Here is a 26,764-nt window from a genome sequence, read left to right on the forward strand (position 1 = left end):
AGCCACCCTTCAAGGCAGCATACAGGAACTGGGGTGTGGGGTGGGCTGTGAGGGGGCACAGGGTATAATGAGAAAGTGAGATGCTGGTTAAGAAAAACAAACAAAAAAGAAATTAAAAGACATCTCGTGCCTAGGCTTTTCTTGCTTTTGATTGGACTCCGGGCCCAGGAGCTGGTGACACTCATCAAGCAGTTTGTTGGCTTGGCCATCTCCCATGCTGGGTGGCGACAGGGCTCCTGCTCACCAACACGGTGGTTTGGGTACGAGGATGCCCTTCCAGTTGAGGAGACTTCTAGGGCAGCCCACAGGGAGCCACGAGGCTGGGGCCCAAGCCCTGGCTTCCTTAGAAAGGTAATGTCCTGAGCCTCAGTTTCCCCAGGTCACTGTGCAGTGCAGTGGAGGAAAGGCTGGGCAAAGGCCCTGCCCACTCTATGCCCATGGAGTCCTCAGGGGTGGCTAACTCTGCCCCAAGTGGTCAGTTCAGCCCCACAACTGATGAGCAGGGACCCCTGCTCTGTGAAATCAAGACAAAGGTAGAACACCTTCACCCCCCCCCCCCCACACACACACGTGTGCTCAGCACTTCGCAGGCCCCAGAGCTCGGCGGCAGGAGTGCTCTGTGAAGGAGAGGCAGGGCACCGCCAGCCTGCCCAGCAGGATGCAGGCCAGATGCCTCCCAATGTTCCTTTGGGCCCAGAAGCTACCTCCAAAGGTGACATGCTCATCGCTGCTCTGTGGATTGCTACATTTCCATATGGTCCTTCATGCTATAAACCATACGTTCCCTGAGTCAGGTGCTCGGTCTCACTGATCTTAACAATTGGTAAGTCTGATGGATGAATGGAAGAAAGAATGGATATTTAACAGATGCATAAGGGAGACTGGTGGATGGGTGGATAGATAAGAGGAAACACAGAGGAAAGGAAGGACCAGAAGAGATGGACAGACGGATGGGACACTGGATGATGAGATAAGCAGATGGATAGATAGATGGGGGATAAAATATTAGATGAAAAATATAAATGAGAGAGTAGATAGAAAGTGGGTCAATAAACAGATGGGAGGATGGAGAACTGGATAGGAGGAGAGACATGAATGAATGGGTGAATGGATGCATGCACATTCACACGCAGGGGAGGCCAGACAGGCAGGAGGATAAAGAAATGTATGGAAGGATGGGCTGGTGGGAGGACACATGTGAGAAGGGGAGGGACATATAGAATGAGAAAACCAGTGGGGAGATGTAGATAGGAAGGCAAACTATTATATGTGAGGATGGGAGAAATGGATAAATGGGAGGGTAGACGATGGATGGGTAGGTGAACCAAAGGGTAGCTCTTAATCACACTGAGAATTTTAAGGAGCCTTTAGGGTTTTGCTGGGAGGGTAATGGGAACCTCAAGCTGGGATTTCTTGAAGTGTGGAGGTCAAGGGCAACAGGGATGGAAGAGGAGCTGTGTCTCTTCTTTCCTCCCCTTAGTCGTAGTTCATGCCTGCCTCTCTCACCTCCAATTTTCCTCTTATAACCGGGCAGAAACCTAGGTCCTTTACTGCTGACCAAATTGGGAGCAGAGTCATCGCTTCCAGAGAATCCTGGGGCCAAAGGGTTCCCAACGGCCCCTACCCAGCATCAGGGGCCCCGCCCTCACTGTCGTGAGTGGGCCAACCCTGAATGGGACGTCAGGGGTGGTAAAGGCAGCTGGGGTCTTCCATGGGCCAGAGACACAAACTGTCTCCTGAGGTTCTGGGACCACCCCGCCCTCAGCTCCCCAGCCCCCCAGCCCCTGACTTCCCCAGACGACAGGACCGTGGACGTTGCCCATTCTGGCTATGATGTTATTTATTGTACATGTTCCGCCTGGAAGGTCTGGGTCACTTTTCAACCAAGTGAGATGCTGAGCACACAATGGTGCACAACAGCCACGTGTGGGAAATGCTCTTTCATCACAGAAGCAAAGTCTCGGAAGGAACCTCACAGACCATGCAATCCAACCCCCACCGGGCCCAGGTTTCCTGCTTGTGCCCTAGCTCTGCATCTCAGTGCTGATGACACCATTGACGGTCTCCGCCGCTGGGATGCCACGGGAGGGCTCCTGCCAACCAGCACAGCGAACCAGCCAGCAAGCCACGCTGCCAGTTCGCGCAGAGCCCTGTCTAGACCCGCGTCTCAGGACTCCAGCGCCTTGCCTCTCCACGTGGCCGAATGGAGCCAGGGTGGTCTAGGAGCTTGGCGGCCTTGGGTTTGCATTTGGGCTCTGCCACTTGCTGGCTGTGTGCTCCTGGGCAAGTTTCTTAACCTTCTGAGCCTCAGTTTCTGCCACTCTAAAGTAATACCCACCTCTCAGGCCTCTGGTCAGCTGCTGAGAGAGCAGGTAGAGTGGCAGCAGAGAGTGCCTGGCAGAGGGCAGACACCTACCACATGGGACCTTCTTCCTTCCCATCCCTTGTGCCACCCCAGCCCAAGACAATCACTCCTATTGAGCACCAGGGGACTCTACCATGTGCCACTCTGGGCGTGAAGGAGAGGGATGCTGAGATGATGCTGGTGATGCAGGTGGCTTTGCCCTTGTCTGGGCTCAGAGGCTCTTAGGAGAAGGTTCCACACAGCCTCAGGGGTTGCTTTCCCCCTCTCCTGCCCTGGAGCCTGCAGGGAGGAGGCAGGGCTTCCAGGTGACCGTGCCTGGGTAGGCTGTGTGGGTGGTAGGAGCGAATCTGGGTGGGCGGCCCTGAGTGCTACCAGCGCCTCCCTGACGGCCCCTCCTGGCCTTTATCCTCTGTGAGCCCTGGAGGTGCACCCAACGGCCGCAGGCGTCTTTTTAAGCCTGGGCATCGTTTATCTGTCCATGGGCAGAGCCGTGGATGCCATGCAGAGTCCTCAGCTTCTCTGAGTCATCCCAGCCACCCCACCTCACCCCCACCCCACCCCTACCCCCCCCCCCCACCCTCACCAAAACCCCCACAGTCCTGGAATGAGGGAGGAAAGGCAGGTGGATGGAAAATGGTGGCGTCTGGACGAGAGGCAGAACCTCCACTGAGAGCGGTAGCCAATGGCCCATCTTCCACTTTGACCACCATCCTCCCTCTGCCCCTGCAGCCCGTGGGCCATGAGGCCCGCCCGCCCACCCGTCATCTCTGTCCCCTGAGGCGATCGGTGCAAGCCCCGCCCCCCAGGCTTCTAGGAGCCATCTGAGAAGAGGAAAGGGACCCCCAGGCCTCCACAGGGATATCCTGGGGGGGCCCTCCCTCACCCCACCCACTGAGGCGCCCCTCAGCAGTGCCCAGGGGCCGAGCTGCCCCACAACATCTAACACAGAGACAGAGACACAGACAGGCAGACAGAGACGGACAAGAAGGCCCTGAGGACCACCAGGCCCAGCCTCAGCTCTCCCACAGCCTGGCTAGGCCAAAGCCCGAGCAGGAGGAGAGGGAGAGATGGAGGCCGCCCGCCCGGTGGGGCTGCAGCTGGGAGAGGAGGGGTGGCTTCTGAGTGACAGCCCAGGAGGAGCAGGAGCCTCCTACCTGCCCTTCCCTCGCTCCCTCTCCCTCACGTGCAGAGAGCCGAGGGTGAGCGTTCTCTGCTTCAACCTCCTCCCCACCAGCCCTCCCTGTGCTCTCAGAGCCCGAGATGCCTCTATTCCAGATCTGCTTGCTGCGTTGGCTCTGCAGGTGCTGCCTCTGGAAGCCTCTGTGAGCAGTGAGCAACTAGCGCAAAGCCCCCTGGGCCGGCCTTCAGGGCAACTTGGGACACAGCCTGCACCCTGAGACCCACCCCCAGGGCATGCGAGGGGCGCCAGCCCCCTGCTCAGGTTATGCGCTCAGGACCAGCCAGGGCTCTGTCCCTCCCGGCTCCCAGGGACTGGGAAGCGCTGCAGATAGGCTCCATGGCTCCAGTGTGGGTGCTGCTCAGAAAGGGGGCTCCTGCCAGGGAGCCAGGGGTGTCTCAGACCCGGGAAACACAGACCTGGCCTTTCCCGCAGAACAGGCCGTGGAGGGGACCAGGGCTCCTGGGAGACTGCCCTGGTGGGCGCTCGGCAGAATGGATGTTTCAGGTTCACTGGCTGGGTGAGCTCCCCAAGGCGAAGGGCAGCTCCGCAGGCCCCGGGCTGGGAGGTGCTCTTGAGCCTGGGCTCCTGGGGGCGGTGCCCTCGCACCGGGGAGCAGGGCCGCAGGTCTGACCCCTGCTGAGGCCACCTGATGGGTCACCTGATGTTGTCACTCCCACCAGAGAGGGGGGAGGTGCTCCCAAGGAGGAATGGGATGGGGTGATGCCCACGGGGTCCTGACTCTGGTGACAGCTCTAGCTTTAACAGTCAGTCACTTCCGGTTTTTGGAACCCCCTTTCTTCACCTTCAAGGGGGGTGCTTGGATAAGAGATTTTTTACATTCAGAGTCTAAGACTGTTATTTATTTATTTATTTATTTATTTATTTATTTATTTATTTTTTCTGTTCATCAGATTATTTATTCACTTGATTCTTAGATTCACTTGTTGATAGATACATATTTGTTGTTCATAATTTGTATCTTTACCTTTTTCTTCGTCTTCCTCTTCTTAAAGGATACCTTTCAGCATTTCATATAATCCTGGTTTGGTGGTGATGAACTCCTTTAACTTTTCCTTATCTGTGAAGCTCTTTATCTGACCTTCAATTCTGAATGATAGCTTTGCTGGATAAAGTAATCTTGGTTGTAGGTTCTTGGTATTCATCACTTTGAATATTTCTTGCCACTCCCTTCTGGCCTGCAAAATTTCTGTTGAGAAATCAGCTGACAGTCGTATGGGTATTCCCTTGTAGGTAACTGAGGTTCTTTCTCTTGCTGTTTTTAAGATTCTCTCTTTATCTTTTGCTCTTGGCATTTTAATTATGATGTGTCTTGGTGTGGTCCTCTTTGGATTCCTTTTGTTTGGGGTTCTCCGAGCTTCTTGGACCTGTAAGTCCATTTCTTTCACCAGGTGGGGGAAGTTTTCTGTCATTATTTCTTCAAATAGGTTTTCAATATCTTGCTCTCTCTCATCTTCTGGCACCCCTATAATTCTGATGTTGGTACGCTTGAAGCTGTCCCAGAGGCTCCTTACACTATCCTCGCATTTTTGGATTCTTTTTTCATTTTGCTTTTCCGGTTGGATGTTTTTTGCTTCCTCGCATTTCAAATCATTGACTTGATTCTTGCGCTCCTCTGGTCTGCTGTCGGGCGTCTGTATAATATTCGTTATTTCAGTCTGTGTGTGCTTAATTTCTAGTTGGTTCCCCAATATAAGATCGAGGGTCTTATTAGTTTTCGTGTAGATCTCATTAAGTTTATCAGCAGCTTCTAAACAGTTCTTGAGAGACCTTAAAAGTGTGGTTCTGAACTCTATTTCTTCCATTGACAATTTTGTCCTGTTTCTTTGTCTCCGCATTTTGTTATGCTTCCTTGGTGCACCCCCTAGTGGTCTTTGTTCGCAGTCTTATAGATAAATCTTGATTGTTGTAGCTAATTCCAGGGCTAAGACTGTTATTTAAATTGCAGTCACTCCTTCCCATCTTTCTCCTCCATAAAGTCCCCAAGGGCTGCCTGAGGCAAGGGGAAGTGAGAGTGCAGGGCGCATGGGGGACCCAGCCGTGTCCGGGGGAGCTGCCTGACCAGGGCAGCTCCAGGGCTGGATGCACAGGGGCGGGAGGGGGGGCAGGGGCAGGGCTCCTGCCCTGGCTGCCCTGGGGGACCCCGTCCAGCGCTGTTTATAAGACACCAACAGAGAAGAGGGTGAGGACAAGGAGGGGGGACCACCTCCATCCAAACCAAAACCTTGGCGGGAAAGTGAGCTCCACTGAGAATGATGGCGAGAGGACAGAGGAGGGGGGCCTGTTGAAGGGTTAGAGACCAGAGACGGGCACCCGCTGAGAGGAGGCCATGACCAGTGGTGGGATAAGCTGCCCCTGACTAGCACAGAGACCCGAAGGGCTGCACGAGGAGGAGGAGGTGAGGGAGGCTGCGGAGCCCTCGAAGCTGCGGCCCCACCTCTCGCTGGGAGCAGCTTTACCAACAGAAGGAAGGTCAACAACTGGCGAAGGGCGACCTGCTCCGGAGTCTCAGCCACTGAACACCGCGTGGTCCTTGTGCCCAAACCCTGACCCCAGATTCTGCAAAGCACAAGAGGCTGAAGCCGCTAGGGAGCCGAGGGCCCAGGCCTTTCTCCCAGTGCCCCTGCCTGCTCAGCCACGGGGAGCAATGAGCAAGCGCAGTGTCCCTGCCTGTCCCACAGGAACAGCCAACGGGGTGAGCCGAGAGCCGGGTCAGGGACGCAGCCCCCCTCGTCCACACCAGGGCGGGCGGCTGCGGCGGCCGCCACCACCACCTGCCCTCACACTTGTGGGGGCCTGCCCTCAACAGCCAGCCCTTCCTCCTTTCACAGGTGCCTGCCCGGCCTGCGCTGCTCTGCTGTGGAGTGTGGCCGGGCCGGATGGCAGGGCTGCCCGTCTGGATGTGGGAGGCCGGGCCCTGTGCCGAGAGCTGCAGAGAAGCTGGGCAGAGCAGGGCCTTGGTCTGAGTGGTGAGGTGGGTGGAGGCCGAGGTGGACTCTCGCATGAGAAGTGACCGTGAGTGTATTCAGTGGCTCGGAGTGGAATGGATTTCCAAATGCAAGCGTGGCAGTGACAGGTGTGGATGCTGGAGTTTGTCAGGTGGGTGGACAAAGGGCTTAGGAGACATGCAAAGGAAGGGGTGGGTGATGAGAGCAAACCCAAACCAGGAGGGTGCAAGAGGGCCGCCAGGCGGTGGGGAGTGCCAGGTGCGGGGCGTGTGGGATCCAAGAGGACAGGCTGGGGGGCGGTCTGGAGCCAGCTGCTCTGCCATTGGGGAACCCAGGAAGTGGGGGTGCCCCAGGCCCAGGCAGAGAGGTCTGGACCCCTGAGCTCTGTGCTGTGGCTCCCAGAGGGGAGCTGCCTGCGGCGGCAGGGCCAGCGGCCCAGCTGACTGTCTCTTACCTTTGGTTTTAAAAGCAAAGTGACAGTGCTTGCACACATAGGGCCGGACATCAGTGTGGGTGCGGATGTGTTTCTTCAGCATGCTGGGCTTCTTGCAGCGAATTCCACACTCCTCACAAACATATTTCCCTCGGCCGCGGCCTCGCACATATACATACTCTTCGTTTGATTTGTACCTATGAGCAACAGGCGTCAGGGTAAAGGAAACAAAAGGAGGAGAAGAGGCAGGTCCCCACCTCAAGATGCGCGCGCTTCCTAGCTGCATCCGCCCGGTGCAGGCGCCGGGAGAGGGGGACGCAGAGCCAGAGCAAACCATCTGGGTGATGGGGACAAGGCACCCTGGGGATCCAGCATGGACCCCTGTACCTGCCCTGCCCCTCAGACTGGGGGCGGCCCCTCCTCCCCTCCCAGAGCCAGCAGACCTTGGTGCCTCCTGCCGGGAGGTGAGGCCACAGGTCCGCAGAGGGACCTCTGTTCCAGAGCCAGCCGGCACCAGCTTCTGCCCACAAACAACGGCCACTCTGGGCCACCAGCGATACAAAGAGTAAAAGATAAGGTGACAGCCACGGCTCTAGCAGCTACCACGTCCGGTCGCTCAGGCTGTGCTGGGCACTTGACCCGAATTATACCACAAGCACGAGGAAGAGCCCCTAAGAGCAGAGGCTCCACAGCCAGAAAGAGATGGACCTGGGATCTGGACCTCCCCCGACGGCGGTGCTAAGTCTGCCAGGAAGCCCTCCAGATGCTCGGTGAGGGGAGGACGAGGGGCGGCCATCATTTCTCTGTCCTCACAATGTGGAAACTGGGGGCCCTGCACCCTCTCCCCAGAGTCTGGCCTCCAGAGATCACGTGGGTGGGAGTTGCTAACCGCCTTCAGGAACCACTGGGCACCGGCCCCCCTGCTGGGCCTTAGGGCCACCGGCGCCATTGGACCTGCATCAGAATGCTCTTGTGTCCATTTGGAAGGAAACCCATGAGGCTCACTCATACCGTCCTCTTCCAAATGCCTTCCTGTCTAACGCTACGGATGTGCAAGTCTGGAGCTTGCTGGCGGGAAGGCTGTGCTGGCGGAGGGCTGGGGAGGGGGTCCTGGTGTAATTCCAGAAGCGCTCCCTGACTCATGAGGCCTGGAGGTCCCAGGGTATGGCTGCCTGAGGGAGGCGTGGCCTCTCAGCCTGCTGAGCCTGCCTTGAGGTCCAGCAAGAGGCCTGTGTCCCCCACTCGCCCCTACAACACGGCCCTGTCCACGTGATGTGAAGCTCAAGCGTGGGGGGCAGGCACAGAGGGGCAGGAGGTGCTGGGAGACGGAGGAAGAGACAGCAGCTGGGACCCCGTCCTGCTCCTCAGGGGCCATCAGCTGACCCCGGGGGACATCACAGGATGGGCTTGAAAGAGGGGACTCGGGGGGAGCTGGCAGGACACAGTGATCACCATCACACACACGCACATACACACCGCCTCCCCACACTCACACACGCACACTCACATACTCACACTGCCTCTCCATGCTCACATACTCACACACACCACCTCCCCACGCTCACCTAGACACACACACGTTCACATACTCACACTACCTCCCCATGCTCATACTCAGACACACACACTCACATACTCACACACACTGCCTCCCCACGCTCACCTAGACACACATACGCTCACTTACACTGCCTCCCCACACTCACATACTCATACACACACACTCACATACTCATGCTGCCTCCCCATGCTCACACTCACACACACACACACACACTCACATACTCACACGCTGCCTCCCCACACTCACATACTCATACACACACACTCACATACTCATGCTGCCTCCCCATGCTCACACTCACACACACACACACACACACACACACACTCACATAGTCACACGCTGCCTCTCCACGCTCACATACTCAGACACACACACTCACATACTCACACACACCACCTCCCCACGCTCACCTAGACACACATGCTCACACACACTGCCTCCCCACTCACACTTAGACACACACACACACTCACACACACCATCTCCCCACTCTCATCTAGACACACACATGCTCATATACACACACTACCTCCCCATTCTCACTCTTAGACCCACACTTGCTCACATATACTCATGTACCACACTCACTCACACTCACGCTGACACGCACTCATATATATTCACACTCACACCCACACACTCAGGTACTCACATACTCACCTCACATACACTCACTCAATCCCCTCACTCACACAGTGACACACACACTCACACCCCACATATTGATACTCACAAACGCACACACACTCACATACATGCATTCACACATGGACCGCTGTCTATGGGGGTACAGGTGGATCCTGTTTTTTGGCATCCGATGCCTCTCAAGTTGTCTAAACCAGCGGTCGCCAACCTTTCAGACCTCATGGACCACCAGTGGTCCACAGACCACCAGTTGGTGGCCGCTGTCTAAAACACCCTTTCTCCCCCTGCAGTCCCTGACCAGCCAGTTCATGTGCCCAGTCCTCAGGCTGGAGGTAGCTCTTCCCCTGATTTAGGGCAAAGCACTACCTCGTGTTCGAGGGGCGGAACTGAAGGCCGTGGAAGAGGGTGGGGGAGAAATGACTCTTTGTTCTTATGAAGAGACAGCAGCTGGGACCCCGTAGAGCACTTCACCCTCACATAGCAGGCTTTCTGGACCCAGCCCGCTACCACAGCGGTCTGAGGGGGGCGCCCTTCCCTGCTGCAGAAGAAAGAAGGGAGACTTGGTCTCCTCTTTGCACTGGAGATTCCGCCACCTGGACACCTCCCTTTGGCCCTGCTCGGCGGGTCCATGACACCCCTCCCCTCTGACATCCAGCCACCATGGCGTCCTCAGCGTCCCCCTTTCCTTCACCCCAGTGCCGTAGTGGGCGCCATGAGGTCCCTCCCACACTGGCCACAGCCACCCTGACTTCTGCCATATCTGGGCTTTGCTTTAGGCTCAAGCCCAACTCAGAAGCAGGCCACCGGGTGCAGCTGTCATTTCTTCCTCCAGAGCAGGCTTATATCACACAGTCCTCCCAGGTGGAGACGCACACACACAGAAAGGCCTCGGAGATAACCTGGCCGAGCCCCAACTCGGGGAGGGAGGAAGGGGAGAAACCTCCACACCATGGACAGTGGGCTGGGCCAGGGTCAGAAATACAAAACTAAGATGCTGACCTTGGTCTCTAGGGTGAGTAACAGGTACTGAAAACACCGAGAAGGAGGGAGGGAGGGAGGGAGGGAGAGAGAGAGAGAGAGAGAGAGAGAGAGAGAGAGAGAGAGAGAAGAAGAAGAAGAAGAAGAAGAAGAAGAAGAAGAAGAAGAAGAAGAAGAAGAAGAAGAAGAAGAAGAAGAAAGGAGAAGGAGAAGGAGAAGAAGAAGGAGAGGAGAGGAGAGGAGGGGAGAGGAGAGGAGAGGAGAAGAGAGAGAACAGACACTATACCAAGTGCTGTGGGTGGCCAGGGAGGCCCAGCAGGGGTCTGAACTGGCCTTTGCAGAATAAATTCTTTCATGCATGTCTCAGTGGAGGAGTTGGGTGTGACTGTGAGACTCCTGTTTTGGGAGACCCCTCTGGCCAAGCATGGGGGGCGGTGTGGGCCCAAGGCCTGGGACCAGAGAAGTGTTACAACTGTGTGGAGCCAAGTGGGCAGAGGCCGGGCCGGAGGAAAGAGGACACAGATTCAAGAGGTTGGGGCAGGAGGAGAAAGCGGGTAAGGAGCCTTCTCTCCGCTTCCCACCACCCACCACCAAGGCAAGCCCTCGTCCACTTTACAGGCTCGCATTCGTGCCATTTCCTCGCTTTTCCTGCTGTGATTCCTCACTGAAGGCGAACGGCAGGGCTCAGAGGTCTGACACCAGCACAGCTCCAAAAATAGGAGGTGCCTTTTACTCTAAAGAAAGTAGTTCGACACGTGGAGATGCTGTGGGGCAAACAACCAAGTGCAAGGCCTAAGAACCCCCAGTCAGGCCCCAAGCCTGGGCTGCATGAAGCCAGCTCAGGTGAAAAGGGTGCAGCCAAGGCCCTGCTTTGGACCAGACAGCGAGATTTGGGAGGGACTGGGCCTCTTGTGTTCAGAGAAGTGAAACTGCCAAAGAGGAGCGGTCTCCTTAAATGTGCACAGTACCTGGAGTTGCTCCAGCCTTCAGCAGGCCCTGACCTGCAGGGTTCTCCAACAATAACTCTCCAATTGGGCTCCGGATGCAGAGGCGGGAGGCCCCTCCACGACCCCACCCCCTCACTGAGCTGTTTTTTCAGAATAGGTGTTGATGTAAACGGAACTTTGTAAGAGAGAGTTCTGCGAATTTAAAAACAATTTGAAAGTTACTGCTAAAGAACAGTCGCGCTTGGAAGCTTCTACAACCTCTGACTTCCAGAGTGGGAGGGGTCTCGTGCATCCTCTAATTTGGTCATTTTTAGGCAGAGCCTGGATCTGGGGTCGCAGAGGGTCCCAGGGAGCTCCTGCCACCTTGAGACAGCCCTCTGACAATTAAGCTCAAGTTGTCAACCTGTGTTCCACCGGAGTCTGGGCTCTGGCCCGTGCAACTCCTCTTCCACATGACCGCTCTGAAGGATGCCACGCTACTCCAGACTCCCTTCCTGCAGGCCTAAAATTTCCAGGACAGTTCCCCAGTCTTCCCCAGCCTGATGCACACCCCTCCACGTTGTCTTCCTTAAGACAAATTGCCCACAGCGGCCGCCAGAGGCTCTCGGGTGGGGCTGGAGCAGGACTATGGCCTCCTCTCTCCAGCCTCACTTCCTTGTTCCCCAGACAGGACTCAGATCCGGGATGGGAAAGGGACCAGATCCTGGAAAGTGAACACGTGTCTTCTTCACTAAAAACCGCCAGAAAGAAAGCCGGCCGGGTCAGAGGTGTGCTCTCTCCTCGTGGAAATAGAAACAGCTGTTGTTTGTGGAGGGCTTTTGCTGTGGCAGGTGCTTTTCCCAGGAATTATGTTGTGGAAGCCTTGGCACAATCCTCTATGACAAGTAGCAGGAGTTGAGGCTGAAGGTCAGGCTGAGGCTGACTTAGGAAAGCGAGCCTCAGATGCTGGCACAAAAGCCTAGCCTGTGTCCTGCTGGCAGTGGGGGGAGGGGAAGGTGCCCAGTTAGAGCTGGACTAGGGGAGCACCCTCTGGGGCTGTGTGCACAGCAGCCAGAGGGGATGCTGCCCAGGGCTGTCGACCATCACAGCCAATGAAATAAATGTGTGTCTATACCAGGTGCCTGATCCATGCCTGTGCGCCAATGGGGAGGTGGGGGGGCGGGGAGGAGAGGGCTGCCTGATGGAACAGGGCCTGAGCTCAGAGGCAGGCTGGCCGGAGCATGCGCCTGGGTTCCCGCCCCTCCACAGCCTCCTCGTGAGGACTCACAGTCAGGAAATCGCAGCTTCACGTGGTGGCTATATTATTCTAGCACATTAAAATAGAACATGACAATGAAATAAGGAGCATTTGTCCGAGTGCCGCTGAAATCACCCCTATGATTTGCGTCCCAGCCTGTGGGAGGCTGTCACCCAGAGAGCTGCAGACACAGAGAACCTGTGAAGCAGCCTGGGAGGGTAGCAGCCAAGCGCTTGGGAGTCCAGGGAGGGAGGGAGATGGCGAGGAATTCCTGGAAGGATGACTCAGCATTGGAAGCATGGTGTGTGCCTGCACACGATGACTTTTCAAGAGGAGAGAGCCTGTCCCCTGGCCCCAGTTAACGGATGTGTTGAGAGCGTGCCCAGGTCCCGGGAGCCTGCTGAACCCTACCGCCTCCTCACTCGGGGCCTCCTGTGGAGACCCAGCGCTGAAGCCCCATCCAAACATCTGTCTCATCGTCAGACTAGAGAGAAAGATGAGGAAGGAGGCTGGCCTTCTCCTGCCAGAGCCCACCCGAACCCAGGGAGCCCGGGGCAGCCGAGCGCGTCCCCAGGTGGCATGTGGGTAGGAGGCCCAAGGAAGAGAGGAGGGGGCGCCCCCTTTGGTGAGGCCTGAGCGAGCATGCGGTCCTGTTCCACTGGACCCCAGACAGAGCCCCACGACCTTCACACAGTCCCTGCCCCGACCTTAACCTTTGGGTCCTTCAGGAGGATAGGGCAGATGAAAGGCATTAGCCCCTGAACGGAGGAAGGAAGAGAGCCTGGACCAGTATGGGGACATCCACGGTCACTGCTCCGCTCTTTCAGCACCAGACCCCGAAAACACCCTGTGGGAGTCGGAGTAGAGAAGGGCCTCCATGCCACTGCTGCCCCTTCCAGCTCCAGTAGGAGCTTCTGGGCCTCTGCCCAACCTGTGGCCCAGACCTATTCAAGCCCCACCTCCCTCAGCCCCACGAGCCCTCCCTCCCCACCGCTGGCCAGGAGGAGGAGGCACGCCCCCAGCCCTCCTCCTTGGAAGGGTTTTACCACTCACGGTGGTGGTGAAAACCCAGAGTCCACAGAGCGCCACTACCAGCAGGTTACAAACCTCAGGAAATCATGGTTCTTAGTCTGGTCCCCAGCTTGCAAGCTAAGCAGTCGCAGAAACTTCCGAGAGACGGATCTGAGGCAGCCCAGCTGCCGGATCTGCTGACTCCCTGAGAGTCTGTGGGAACTGGCCTCCGCCTCTTTGCTAGGGGGTGACCCCTTCCTTCTGAGCCAGCCTGCACCCAACCTGGCCCCCACTGGGCAACCACACTTTCCTCCCTGGCCCAGGCTGAACAGCACAGCCTGTGGACAAGCCTCCTTGGCCCTCCTGCCACCTGCCAGCTGCCTCCACTCCTTGCCACCTTCCCTGGGGAGATGCCCTGCCTGCTCCTGGCTCCAGCTCCCAGGAGTCCTGCTCAGCCCCTGGCTGGCCGCCTTCTGGTCCCAGTCTGCCAGCCGTACTCACCAGCAGGTCATAAGGCCTCGTTCACAGCCTGGCTTCTCCCTGGCCGCCTGAGGCTCATTTTGGCTCCTGTGTTGGGTGCTGTCTGCTGCCACCATGTTCCTGGGAGCCTGCCTGCCTGGCACACCAGCCCTGCTGCCCTGCTCCAGCCCAATCTGTCTTCTGCTGGCTGCTCTTCCCGGGACACACCTCTCCCCACTCTCCCGCCAGCTGGGCCATCCTTTGGTCTGCAAGCCGCCCCTGGTGACAGATGACACCAGGCCACTGCACAGATTCAAAATCCTGCTTGGAGTTCAGGCCCTGCTCCTTCCTTGGTCTGATGCCTTTAGTTCCCTCTCGTGGCCCCGACAGCATCTGTGCCTGTTAAACTCCTTCCTTGGTTCCTGGTTTCCCTGGTCTCCTTTCTTCTGAGCCAAACTGGCGCTCTCTGTTTTTTAGTTTTTATTTTGCAATGATCACAGACACAGCAAAATTGAACATATAGGGAAAAAATTATTCTTTCCGGAACTGTTTAAGAGCAAGTTGTCAATGCCATGTCCCATCACCCCTGAACTCCTCAATATGTTTCTTCCAGCCAAGGCCACGCCAAGCTCCCAGTCTGGTCAGGCTCGACTCCTACTGCCTGGTCCACCCACCATGTGTGTGAGACGGCCCTCCTCAACCTGTGGCGCCCAACCAGTTCACCCTGTGTTATCTCTTGAGCCAAAGGACTCCCCTGGGGCTGACCACACTCACACGCCCCCCCGCCCCCCCCCCCCCGCCCCCAGTCCTTCCTCCCTTCCTCCTGTTGGCATGTTTGGCATTTCACATTAGCAAAGTGAGGCATTTGGATCAAATGATTTTTAGGGACTCTTTTATAATAACAGCCACAGTAGACTTTTATTGAATGATTATCATGTGCCAAGCATTGTAAGTTTTTTACATGTAGCATCTTAGTTTGTCCTCATGAAAACCCTTTGAGATGTAATTACTGTTATTGTCTCCATCTTACAGATGAAGAAACTGAGGCACAAAGCAGTTACATAATCTACTTAAGACCAGCCGGCCACGCTGGCAGACCCAGGATTCCCACACAGAGGGTCTGGCTCCAGAGTCAGCGCCCTTCCACAGAGTGCTCGCCGAGGAAGGTGCCAGGAGTGTTCCCTGTCCTTGCAGAGGCGAGCATACAAGTAAATATGGATACTTCATGGCAGAATAAGAGGTCACCTTACTATGTGCCAGGCACTGTGCCAGGCACATTACACACGGACATGGTTCTCTTTAATTCTCAACAACTTGGATACAAAGGTACTATCATTCTCATTGTCCAGATCAGAAGACTGGGCCACAGAGAGGTTAAGTGACGTTCTAATCAGTAGCAGAGCCAGGATTTGAGCCCAGGTCTGGCCCTCCTGCTAACCTGAGCGAGGTGCTCCCTGTGGAGGGCAGGGACTGAGCAATGCCACTCACGCCCTCCGACTGGCAGTGGGGCGGGGTGGATGTGCCAAGCTCTGGGCAAGTGTTTCAACGTGCCTGATACTATTGAACATTCACCACGGTCCTGAGAGGCACTGAAGAAAGGCACCCAGGGGCCCCGAAGAGCACGACCGAGGGCGCTGAGCCTGGCAAGCGCAGGGCAGCAGGATGCGGTTGCTGGAAGGTGACCGGGAGCTGGGCCTTCACCCTTGGGCAGCAAGGAGCTGCTGATGCTTGGGGGGAACAGACCATGGCTGGGACCCCTTCTCCAGACCATGGGGAGAGAGCAACTTGCTCCTTATTCTAAACTGTGAGGCCATTTAGAATAAATTGTGCTTCTCACCCCCTCACCTGTGTGTTCAGACAAGTCAATACCCAACACCCATCCCTGAACTCTAAAAGGAAACCCTCCCGATTCTCCCCCCGAGATGTCTCTTCTCGGCTGGGCACCCTCTTCTCGTCAAAGGCCCCTGCCCAAGGCGGGCCCCGCCCGTGAACTTGGGCTGGTTCTCTGGTCTTTAGGAAAGGCAGCTTCTCCTCAGGGAGGGAGGGGCTTGCAGCAGGCACCCCTCCCCCCGCCCCCCGCCACCTCGCCCAGGCCTTCCTGGTCTCTGAGCAGCATCTCCAGTACTGAGTGCAGAGTTGACACAGCTCATCATTGACAGAAGTGGGATCGATCCCGCACGTCCCATCAGAGAGGGTTCACCCAAACCCCATGGCAGATGAGAAACCGAGGTTCAGGAAGAGCCCCAGATCTCAGGCGTAGTAATGGCAGAGTCAGGCCTCCAACCCAGGCCCGACTCCAAGGTCAAGTCCTTCCCCACCTCCTCCAAGCGAGCGACGAAATGCTTCTTTCCCAAGTCTCCAGCTCCGTGCTCACACCCTGGTGCCTCCCTGGAGGAGGCCCCACTTCCAACAACGCCCAAAGATGGCAAAGGTACGTTTGCTGTGATTTACGGCTAATAAACTCCAGTGGGCTCATGCTCAACCGCAGTCGGACCCTCCACCTGCCCAACAACCCACGTGCCATTTTTCTTCTTTGCTTTTGTTTCTCCTGTCCACGATCACCCAGTTACAGAATTGGAACTAACGTCCACCTCCCTCCCTTCTGAACTGCTGTCCACACGGCCATCAAAGACACCCCCTGGCTCACAGCCTCCACCTGAGCCTGCAATCGCATGGGAATGAGAATGGATCAAGGACAAGGGAGCAATGCCTTCAAAACTGACAGAAAGTCATTCACAACCGGAATTCTACACTGCAATCCACTGAGACAGTGGAGACATTCCTGGCATTGTCAGTCACGTGAAATGCCAGAAAACTAACCTCTCCTGGACCCTTCTCCAAAAAGACCACACTGATGGGGGGCGGGGGGGGGGGGTGGTCGGTCTCTGTGAAAATGAGGAATAAGCTGAGAAAGGGGAAGACATCCTTTCCAGAAAAAGGAGACCCAATATAAGAGGCAAGAGCATCTCCTGGGTGAGGTGAAGGGAGACCCTGAGGGCAGCTGTGTGCCAGGCCGAGGGAGCAGCCCGTGCAGCCTGGAGCCGCTGATGGCTCAGGGAGGGACTGTGGGTCAGCAAGAAGGAATTCACAGAGTAGCCGATGCTTCTGAATGTCTGAGGAAGGTGCTGGTGAGGTGAGAACGCGGGGACCAAACCAGTAATAGATGCATAGAAAACGAAGTGAGGTTAAGAAGACTAGCTTCACTGAAGTGTTCTAACTTCACTTAGATTGGGGACGTCCTTTGAGTACTCGGAGAAAGATGCTAGGCCAGTACAGAGAGTCCACCTAACTACACTATTGACATCTGATATTTATATTTGAGGGACAATCTTTACAAAGAGCTAAGTTTTCCAAGAACACACACACAATGAGTATCCAGAGTGAAGATAGAAAAGTTGTGCGGGAAAGAAAAAGTGACCGGAGTTCATGATGTGGCTCAGCTGTGACTTGCACGGGGCACCACTCCAATGAGAGGGCGAGAAGACGGGATGGGGGATGTGGAGGGCGGAATGGCTCTCCTGTGGCTGGCTCATCAATGCCTAAAGCTGAAAAGCTAAGACCTGGGGCACATCACTTAGAGATGGGGAGGTAGCACGGTGAGCCCAGGAGAGATGAAAGGGGTGGTTTCTGACGTGGGGAGGAGGAAATTCGGGGAAAAGAAAGGGTGTTGCTGTTTTCCATAACAAAGGTTATGGAAAGATTTGTATCCTCAAACTCTGCACATGTGTAATTTTTATAAAAATAAAAACTGAGAGAGAGAGAGAGAGAGAGAGAGAGAGAGAGAGAGAGTGTTTCCTAAGAGGCTACTTCTCATACAGGAGATACAGGGAGAAGCCAGCTTCCTCCTTGGTGCCGGCCTGACTCCAGGGCAGGATGGAAGGCGGGACTCAGGCACACACTGTCCAGGCCCAGAGGACACTCTGGCTACCGCTGTGCTCCACCCTCTGGGGCCACCACGTGTGGGGTGGGGACTCCACTTCCTGCACTCCCTCCTCTCAGTGTTGAGCCCCTGCTGCCTGAGACCCCCTATAGGAAGGGGAGGCAGTGCCTGGTGAAGAAATGGATCCTCCTTTAAATTTTAATGGGATGCATTTAGGTCTTCCCTGACAGTCCGCGGGCTCCCGGGACTCTGGTCCCAGCTACTCAGACACTCAGTCTGCCCCACGATCAATATGTCTTCTTTCTTTCCCATTTCGCTTTTCACGTTGTCTTTTTATTTTTTTCTGTCAGTGACTTGGGTTTCTTAGTGACACAACCAGCTTCCTCTCATGTCTGGAGTGGGTGTTCCCCGGGAAGTCCTTTGAGCACCCAGGAGAAACATGCTGGGTCAGCAGAGTGTCAACCTAACTAGACTATTTATCATCGGATATTTTTATTTGGGGGATCATCTCTACAAAGGAATAACTTTCCCAAGAACAGAAATTTCCTGCTTTTGTTTGCTAAATAGCCATTCACAGATCTATTGTTGCTGAAGACCTAGAGCCATAGGTGGCTTGGACAGGAGAAAAGACATCTGGATTAGGGCTGAGTACTCTCCCCACCTTCCACCTGCAAACCATCAATTCTGCTTGCATCATAAGCAGCATTTTTCTTTTGTCCTGTTCCTGGAGAACTGCCCTTCTTCTCACTGGTTTGGCCCCACCCCTCCCACCTGCTCTGTGACTCTGCTCCGCCCTCTGTCCCTTCTGTCTCTCCAGCAGTGTTAGCATCTGCCCTGCTATGAACCACTGCCAGCGGCATGTGCACACACAAGAGGAGCTCTCGGTTTAAACACTCACCTGCTCGACCTCACACTCCTTCCAGCTCCACACCTCAGCCCCTATCTTCCCTGCTTCCCTCCACAGCCGGCACCTTAGGACAGAGGCTGGCTGGGTGGCCCACTTGGTTGGAGCCTTGCCCTGTATACCAAAAGGTTTCAGGTTCCATTCCCTACCAGAGCACATACCTAAGTTTTGGTATCCTATCTAATAAAAGAGTAATATGCAAATTAACCATCACTCGGTCACAAAAAGATGGTGGTGCCCATAGCCATAAGATGGTGGCACCCAGTCCCCTCAGCCCCGCCACTGGAGTGTTTGGGCCTGTCGGCCCGGCCAGGGGTTGTGGGGACCAAGCGGAGAGGCAGGATCCGCCCACTCCGGTAGAGGATCAAGCCTCGCTGCTCTGCCGCCTCTGGAGTGTCTGGGGCCAGCAGGTCCTGCTTGGCTGTCGCCGTGGTGACCCATGAACAGGCAAGCACGTCTGCAGACAGCACCCAGCAGGGCCTGCTTGCCCATCGCCGTGGTGTGGAGCAGGCAGGCCTCGCAGAGAGCAGAGAACCACAGGGAGCAGGCCCAAGCTGTCAGTAGGGCATCCCCTGAGGACTCCTGGATTGGAGAGGGTGCAGGTCGGGCTGAGGGGGACGGCACCTCCCCACCCCCGTGTACAAATTTCATGCACCGGGCCTCTCTATATAAAACTCCTTCAAGTGGAACAATACACAATTAAAACTCTTCAAATAATTTCTTTAACAAATGTCCCAAGAGCCCGATGAATCACATGGTTCTTCAGCAAAGCTCTGGGGAGAAGTCCAGTGGAGACATGAGTTGGAGCCTAGAGATGGTATATAGAGTTCCCCTGGAAGGGAAATTAGACCGAGAAGAAGGTGCTGAGCCCTGAGGACCCTAATGTTTAGAGATGAGGAGATGAGGCAGAATCCCCCAAGACATGAGAAAGTGCCACCAGCAAAGGAAGAGGTCAAGAAAGATGCCACCCTGGAAACCAAGTGGACAAAGGGCAGCGAGGAGGGGGCAGGGGTCAACTGTGTGCTGTGCTGCCGACAGGTCAAGGTGAGCAGATATGAGCAGTGACTTGGACATTCTGCAGGGTGGCGGTCATTGCTGACCTTGATAAGAGCAGTTTCTGAGGGTGAGGAGCCCAAGGTTAACCTGGAATGGTCTGAGAGAGGGTAGGAGGAAAGACATGGATGCGAGTGAGTACAGTCAACTCCTTCAGTTCAGAGTTTCTTTAAAGGGAAGAAGAAAAAACAGTGATACAGATCCTGTGTTCTAAAGGTGGGATAGTTTAAATTTGAACTTGCTGAGTTGAGTGGTCAGCAGAGAGGCAGTGGCTGGAGTGAGGTGTTGGGGTGTGCTGTGGTGCCTGAGAAGGGATGGCACCCACGCCCTCTGACGGGATGGTCTTCCCTCAGCTCAGCACCTGAGTCATGAAGTTGGCAGGGTCTGGCATGGAATCTTTCTGCTAAAGGCCTGAAGGGCTTGGGGGCAGTTCTAGGCAACCCCATACCCAGGAGTCACCCTATCCCACCCTCCCTGGCCCAGCCCACTGTCGGGCTTCTGTTCTGTTGCCCTGCTTTCCAATACTAAGTTGAGGCTGGGCTGCCACTCTAAATGCAGTCCTTCCCTGCCCCTGTGCATGACCACCTTTCTGAGTATCCCCCACCCCAGCTGGCCTGGTCTATGTCTCTCACCCCCTCTCCCACCTGCAGTTGGGCCTGGATGACTACTGTCGGAAGCTAGGTAGTTTCCATCAAGTCTAGTCTCTTCCTCTTCCACACCAGCCCTTTGGGCTGAGCTCCCATCTTTCCTTGCAACAAGTGAACTTGAGTTAGGACAATACAGGCACCACCCTCAATGAACAATATAACTTTGTCTATGTGAAAACAACATTCCCTGACAAAGGAGCCCTTCTAAAACGACCAAGGCAAAGGCGCAGGTACTGGGGAGAGAGCCAGCACATTCCTGATGGGCCTCCCAGAGGCTGCCTGGGAAACGCAGGCTTTGTCCAGGTGTGGAAGTGACGGGGAATGAGACAGGTGTGTGAGTTGGGAAATCAAGCCAACAAATAGGAATCATACACAGTGTGCATGAAGCATGGCCCTTGGATCCAAGTCAAGAGGGGGTCGGGGGAGACAGGAATGGATTCTAGCACCAGTATTATTAAACTAGGGGTGTGGAGGGACCTGGGAGGTTAGCTAGGGGAGAGGGTTGAGTCCTGTCCTTTGAAGGCTGAATAGGGTTTGGCAATGGGCAGCCCCAGCAGGCACAGAGGTGAAGCACAAAAGGGTGGGTCAGAGGTGGGCCTGGAAGAGCAGGCTGAGCTTTCACTGGATGCTGGAGGTGAGGTGGCCACAGAGACCCTGGAGCAGGGGCGTGGCACAGGCAGAACCACAGTAAAAAACACTCAGTGGCACCAGCATGGGACCCTGGAGAGAACGAGACCAGAGCCACAGCACAGGGAACGAAGAGAAACCACATCCAAATCACGGACGTCGTGTAGACACCAGAATTTGGGGACTAATAGAAAGGGGAAGGACAGGGGAGAAGAAAGCATCCAAGATGACACTAAGGTTTTGAGAGTTGGGTGCATCATCTGAGATCTAGATGTGGAAGAAGACGCTGTTGGTGGCAACGGGAAGGTGAGGTTGGCACATGCTGAGTTTGGTGCCCTGGATCTCCCAGGCAAAGGTGCCCAGGAGTCAGGAGAAGCAAGGGTCTATAGTTCAGGAGTGAGGTCCTAGCTGGACACCCAGATTTAGTGTCCTTGGGGCAGTGATGAGGTTTGAAACCAAGGGGATGAATGACATTGACAAGAGAGAACACTCAAGGCCAAGAGAAATCAGTCCAATTGACCAGTTACATGAGTCCCCATTGCACCCAGACTGCTGACCAACCTACCTTTCCTCCCTACCTGTCCCCATCTCACGCAGCCTTTCAGGCCTACCTCTCTCTGATTACTCCTGCCCCAGGTGGGTCCCTTCCTGCTGTAAGCATCTCAACACTGGCAGTCCACACCTCAGTACCGAGGCTTCTACTGGCCCCCAGCACCAGGAGGGCAGAATCGCAGTTTACCGCCGGGGCTTATGATATCTTCTGGCACAGAGCACCCATAACGCACTGAATAAAAAGCTCCTCCTTGATGGTTGGATTAATTAATCAATTCCTGGGTAGGAGGTCAAGGAGAAGAATAAGGTGACTAGTGAGTAGCTGACTAGCGATAAAAAGACTCGTCAACGTTGGGCTCGTGCAGCATCCACTGTTGTGTCTCATCGCTATGAATTATATCTCCATGGATCGACATCATCCATCTCTACGGATCAACATGGATACGTCTCAGAAACACTGCTGAGTAAAAAGAAGTTGCAGCTGTATGCTAAACCCACTGGAGTAGTCAGTGCTGTTTCCCACGTCTGCCTGGTTCCCCAGCACACGGCAGGCCTGCACTTCCCGCTGCCGCCGAGGCAGGAGGGCCCTGGGCTGCTCTGGCCCATGGCTTGGAGCAGAAGCTGAGGGATGGAAGCTTTGGGAGCCAGTGCACAGGTCACCACCCCGCTCTTCCTCTCTCGGCCCCGCCCGCCTAGATCGCTCAGTGACTCCTAGGAGCAGAAGCCCCTGCACACCCTTGTCAAACGTGCTGGAATGCAATGCAAATGCTTGCTGTGTTAAAAATAAAAAGGAAAGGAAGGAAGGGAGGGAGGGAGGGAGGGAGGGAGGGAGGGAGGGAGGGAGGGAGGGAGGGAGGGAGGGAAGGAGGAAGAAGTCTGAGGCAAAACCTTGGTGAGCTCCGATGGTTGTGCCTGAAGGATTCACTTGGTGTTTTGGGAGGGGGGCACCTGTGACATTGGGGTGGGACAGTGGTTCTGGTGTTGGTTATATGGATGGTTGTATCTGGCCCCATCCATGAGATGCCAGAAGTGCTCCCATTATGTGATAACCCCAAACACGCTCACCAACACTCCTGGGGTTATACCAGCCCCAAGAGAACCATGAAATCAGTGGGGGTGGGAGGCACAGCAGGACTCAGAGAGGACAGCTGACCTGCCACACAACCTAATCCCCCAAAGTGCTCAAATTGGATGTGACCCGTTGAGAGCGTAAGGATATTTTTCACAGGTGACAGAACAGAGTGAGATTAACCTGGAGGGAGACAGGAGAGATGGACGTAATAATATAAAATTCCCTGAGCCCAGGAACTCGGCCTTTACACGGGTCGCATAGCATTCTCTGACCATCTACAAAGTATGTGACTATCCCCTTCTGCAGAGGAGGAAACAGGGGGAGAAGAAGGGGACTGAAGGAGTGGGACACAGGTAGGCGAGAGAGTTGTTTGGGGGGCAGATGACCTGGAAAGAGAGAGAGACAGAGCAGCTGGGACTGACAGCCTGGATGGGACAGTGGGGCTAGGGTGGGTGGGGAGGAGTGCGGACCGATGCCGGGGCTGCAGGAAGAGGAGAGGGCACTCAGGTGTAACCTTGCACCTTTCAGCTGAAGGCAGACTTGGTGGCCGAGACCAGCCAGTAGCTGGAGCTGTGAACCAACGGTGGTGGGAGAGGCTCCTGCCAGCTGCTCTCCCAGAGCTCAGGCTTCCTGAGGGACGAGGCAGCAGGGAGCCCCCTGGGAACCGGGTTTTTGGAGGCTAATGCCTCTCAGGGCAGATGCAAAGCTCTTCACGTACACCAGCCCCCCTGGGCACCAAGGACAGAGAGAGGGAAGAAGGCAAGTCCAGATGAACATGGCCTTCCAAGGACCCAATGCTGTGAGGACATAGAGACACACGAGGGCGCTCTAACCAAATAGCAGGGAGGAAACTGGTCTTTCCCCTGGAAAGAGGACCAGTCAGCGTTTGAAAGCCATGTGGTCTAGTGGTTCTCAATGGAGCCGCTGTTAGAATCCGAGCAGGGCATTTCTCCCCCGGGGGGAGGTGTCCCTGCCACTTCAGGGAGTTTGCCATCCCTGACCCCCTGACAACCCAACTCCCCAAGTTTCATTTGCAAACACCCCTTCTCTGGACACTCCCTGCTGGTCAGGGCCGCCGGAGGGTGCCCCATGGGGACCCGCACCTCCCGCTCTGACTTTGTGAGTTAGGCACCTACAGGTGCTAGAGAACTGCAGGCCCCGGTGACAGCTCGTGCTGGTGGGGGCTGCAGTCCTTGGGAGGTAGTTTTCCTCATGCCGTTGTCCTTCCGGACTGGGTGGGACGAGGGCTGTATCGAGAACACTGGGGACACAGACACAGGACCCTGAGACAGACACCACGGAACCTGCTTACAGACACCCATGTCCCAGGGAGCAAACATGTGGCCACACAGAACACAGCTCGCACAGAACTCCCACAAAGCGAATCTGAGACAAGGCACACCTTCAGAGCCCAGAGGGCCCCACCATGGTGAGTTCTGAGATGGCTACATTGTTAGGTTCCCAAAGACAAACGCCAAGGTGAAAATCCAGGGATGAGATGCTAAGTATTTACCAACCGATGAGCCCTGGACCCTGGGCACTCGGCACGGAGACTGGTGTAAACATGTGGCACGTGCAAGGCACTGCAAAGTGCCTGGTTGGCAGAGCGTGAGTGCCCTGTGGGACACAGGCGTGCCAGGATGGCTGCTTGGACGGACAGAGGTGACGTTTTGGGGACACATACCAAAAAGGCAGTCTGAGCAGACCCGGGAGACTCACTATCAACCCCAGTGGAGGACTGGAAACCTGCCGGCACCAACACAATGAGGGGCTGGAGGAAGACCCAGGCCCACCAGCCTGCAACACCCAGTGTTCCCGCCCCCACCAAGCAGCTGATGTTCCCAAACAGAGGTGGCCTGCACATCCCACAGTGGTGGCACCTGCTGGGAGGCATGGCTAGAACTCCAGGGCACCTGGGGCGTGGCCCTGCGTTTGAGACGTTCACCACCTCAGAACGCAGATCGGCCCACCCCAGCCCTCAGGCCAGCCGGGCATGACCTCTGACTCCATAGGGAGCAGACATTGCAAACCAAACGCGATTCTTACCCTCCTTCGAAGATTTTGATCCTTGCTGGCTCCCCTCTCTTGGAGGCGGGAGCATCCTCCTCGGGCTTCCCTCGCGTCTCTTCTTCCTTCTCCACTCTAGCTACATCTTTCTGGCCTTCCGGGGAAACCAGCGAAGGGAGGTGAACCTGGCCCACCGCAGGAAGGACAAAATCATTGCCGGTTACGTGGTGATAATGGAATGATGCCTTCAACAGCATTGTGTGCTTACACTCAATCGGGGCTCACTTAGTCTCCACTCTGCCCTGTGAGGAGGTGCTGTAAGCCCACTTTACAGAAAGAAGGACGCTGACCCCCAGAGAGGTGGAGTCCCTTATTCAAAGCCAAGGGGTTAGTTCGTGTCAAAACAAGAACTCTGACCAGGTCTTTTCCACGGGAAGACCAGGTCGCTCTTTCTTTTACACTGGCCAGGGAGCTGCTGGGGACAAGTGCTCCTCTTGGTCTCCTCGGTCAGGCCAGCACCCAAAACAGGGCCTGCCTCTCAGTGAGGGCACGTCAGGAATGCTGAACCAATAAATGAAGACTCTGCCTGTGGAGACTAACTAGTCTAATTCTCCTTTACAGATCAGACAGTCAAGGTCACCCGGGAGGTTAAGGGCACTGCTGGGAGCAGAACGCAGGTTTCCTGAAGGCCCTGACCAACAGGACCTCCCAGAGCTGGGCTCAGAGAGGCTGTGTGGGCACTGACGGGCATGCACCTGAGGGTGGGCAGGCTCTGGGATGGTCATCGAGGGAAGCTTTTCTCTTCCACAGGCCTTAGTGGCGAGAGCTGGCTGGATGATGACATACTTTTATTTGTATTTTGATCTCATGCAAAACTTTATTAGGTAGGTAAGAACCAGCAATTCCATTAGAAAAGAGCTATTTTTCTCCAGTGCCCGAGGCAGAATCAATTAGTTTAGGACTAAATGACCAAAATGGCCACTCTCTTCTGCTCACACATACTCCCTTTGACATCTGGGTTTCCTTGGTTCCTATCTGACCTGGGACTGACTCAGAGCACTCCAGTTTTGCTTATGAAACTCGGGTGAGCCACCTTACAAAGGTGTGCCTGTCATTTGTTTCTGTGTTAAATGCTATTATAATTTTATATTAAGTTGTTGATTTCTGCCAAGGGGGAAGCATGTACATTCTGATAAGAACAGATACTACACTTGATCTTAGCCAAAAGGCCGAGAAGCGATTAGATAAGTGTTGTTATTAATGAAATGAACTCAATTTTGTAGTAATGTGGTATATGGCAAAAATGTGCTTTATGGGACACTGTGGCTTATTTCACAAATGGACAGCCAGGCTTTCCAAGCCCTTGTTAAAAGAGAACATATCGTTTAGACCCCTGATGGCAGCAGGGGGTGGGCCCACCCTTGAATAGGGAGCCGTGATGCTGGGCTGGCAGCTGGAGCCTGCCGTGTCGGGAATGAGATTCTCATGCTACTTCATGCCACTGTCATGAAGAACCTGCACTGCTTATAGCCAGCAGGAGAAGCAACTGTATATCCCGGTGCTGGGAAAATATGAGAATTGCAGTCCCCATGCCAGCCACCACACCTTCCCCGACAGCACGTGATGGGGGTGAGCAGGAAGGCAGTTGGCTAAGAACCAGGGAATCTGAGTGCCACTGCATGCTGGCAGGAAACATGCCAGCGAGTCAAGTGAAATATTCCAAAAATATTTTGCAGGGTTCATCTCATTTCAAGAATTTCAAATTTCAATCTGATGACTGTCCAGCCCAATTAAGCCAAATTAACTCTTCCTTTTTATTAAATGACCTTTTAATATCCAGCCATTAAAACAGAGAGGCAGTCCAGACCATCTGAGAGGGCTTTGGAATGAGATCTAGCTTTGAATCCAAGCTCTGCCGTTTATTCTGTGGTCTTGTGCAAGTTGCCTAGCTTCTCTGTGCTTTGCCTCCTTATCCATAAAATGGCCATAGAGTATCCTAACTTACAAGGTGGTTGTGAGGATAAAAGTAAAGTTTATCACAGTACTTGCCACATCATAGGTGCACAAGTAGTTATAATACGAACATAATTACGACAGCCTCTGGGGAGTACATGTAGCTATTAAAAAACACTGAAGAGCAAGTCAGCAATGATGTTTATTGCAAAAGTGGAAATCTCATTTAGGGATGTCTGTAGACTGACATGGGCATTTAGAGAATAAATTTGGGAAACAGT

The 26,764-nt window shown here is 55.0% G+C and overlaps 1 protein-coding gene and 1 pseudogene across 5 annotated transcripts in view; both read right to left on the minus strand.

The window, feature by feature from the left end:
* HIVEP3 (HIVEP zinc finger 3) overlaps positions 1-26,764 on the minus strand; it is a 418,754-nt gene that overhangs the window by 13,018 nt on the left and 378,972 nt on the right. For all 5 annotated transcript variants that reach the window (XM_059689780.1, XM_059689782.1, XM_059689783.1 and 2 more), the window contains 2 exons: positions 24,570-24,715; positions 6,966-7,141 (listed from right to left, as the gene is read on the minus strand). In XM_059689780.1, coding sequence (XP_059545763.1) covers positions 6,966-7,141; positions 24,570-24,715 — 322 coding nt within the window. The remainder of the gene's footprint in view (positions 1-6,965; positions 7,142-24,569; positions 24,716-26,764) is intronic.
* On the minus strand, positions 25,659-25,771 carry LOC132231951 (U2 spliceosomal RNA; annotated as a pseudogene).

This window comes from Myotis daubentonii, chromosome 3, assembly GCF_963259705.1.
Source record: "Myotis daubentonii chromosome 3, mMyoDau2.1, whole genome shotgun sequence".
Lineage (NCBI taxonomy): Eukaryota > Metazoa > Chordata > Mammalia > Chiroptera > Vespertilionidae > Myotis > Myotis daubentonii.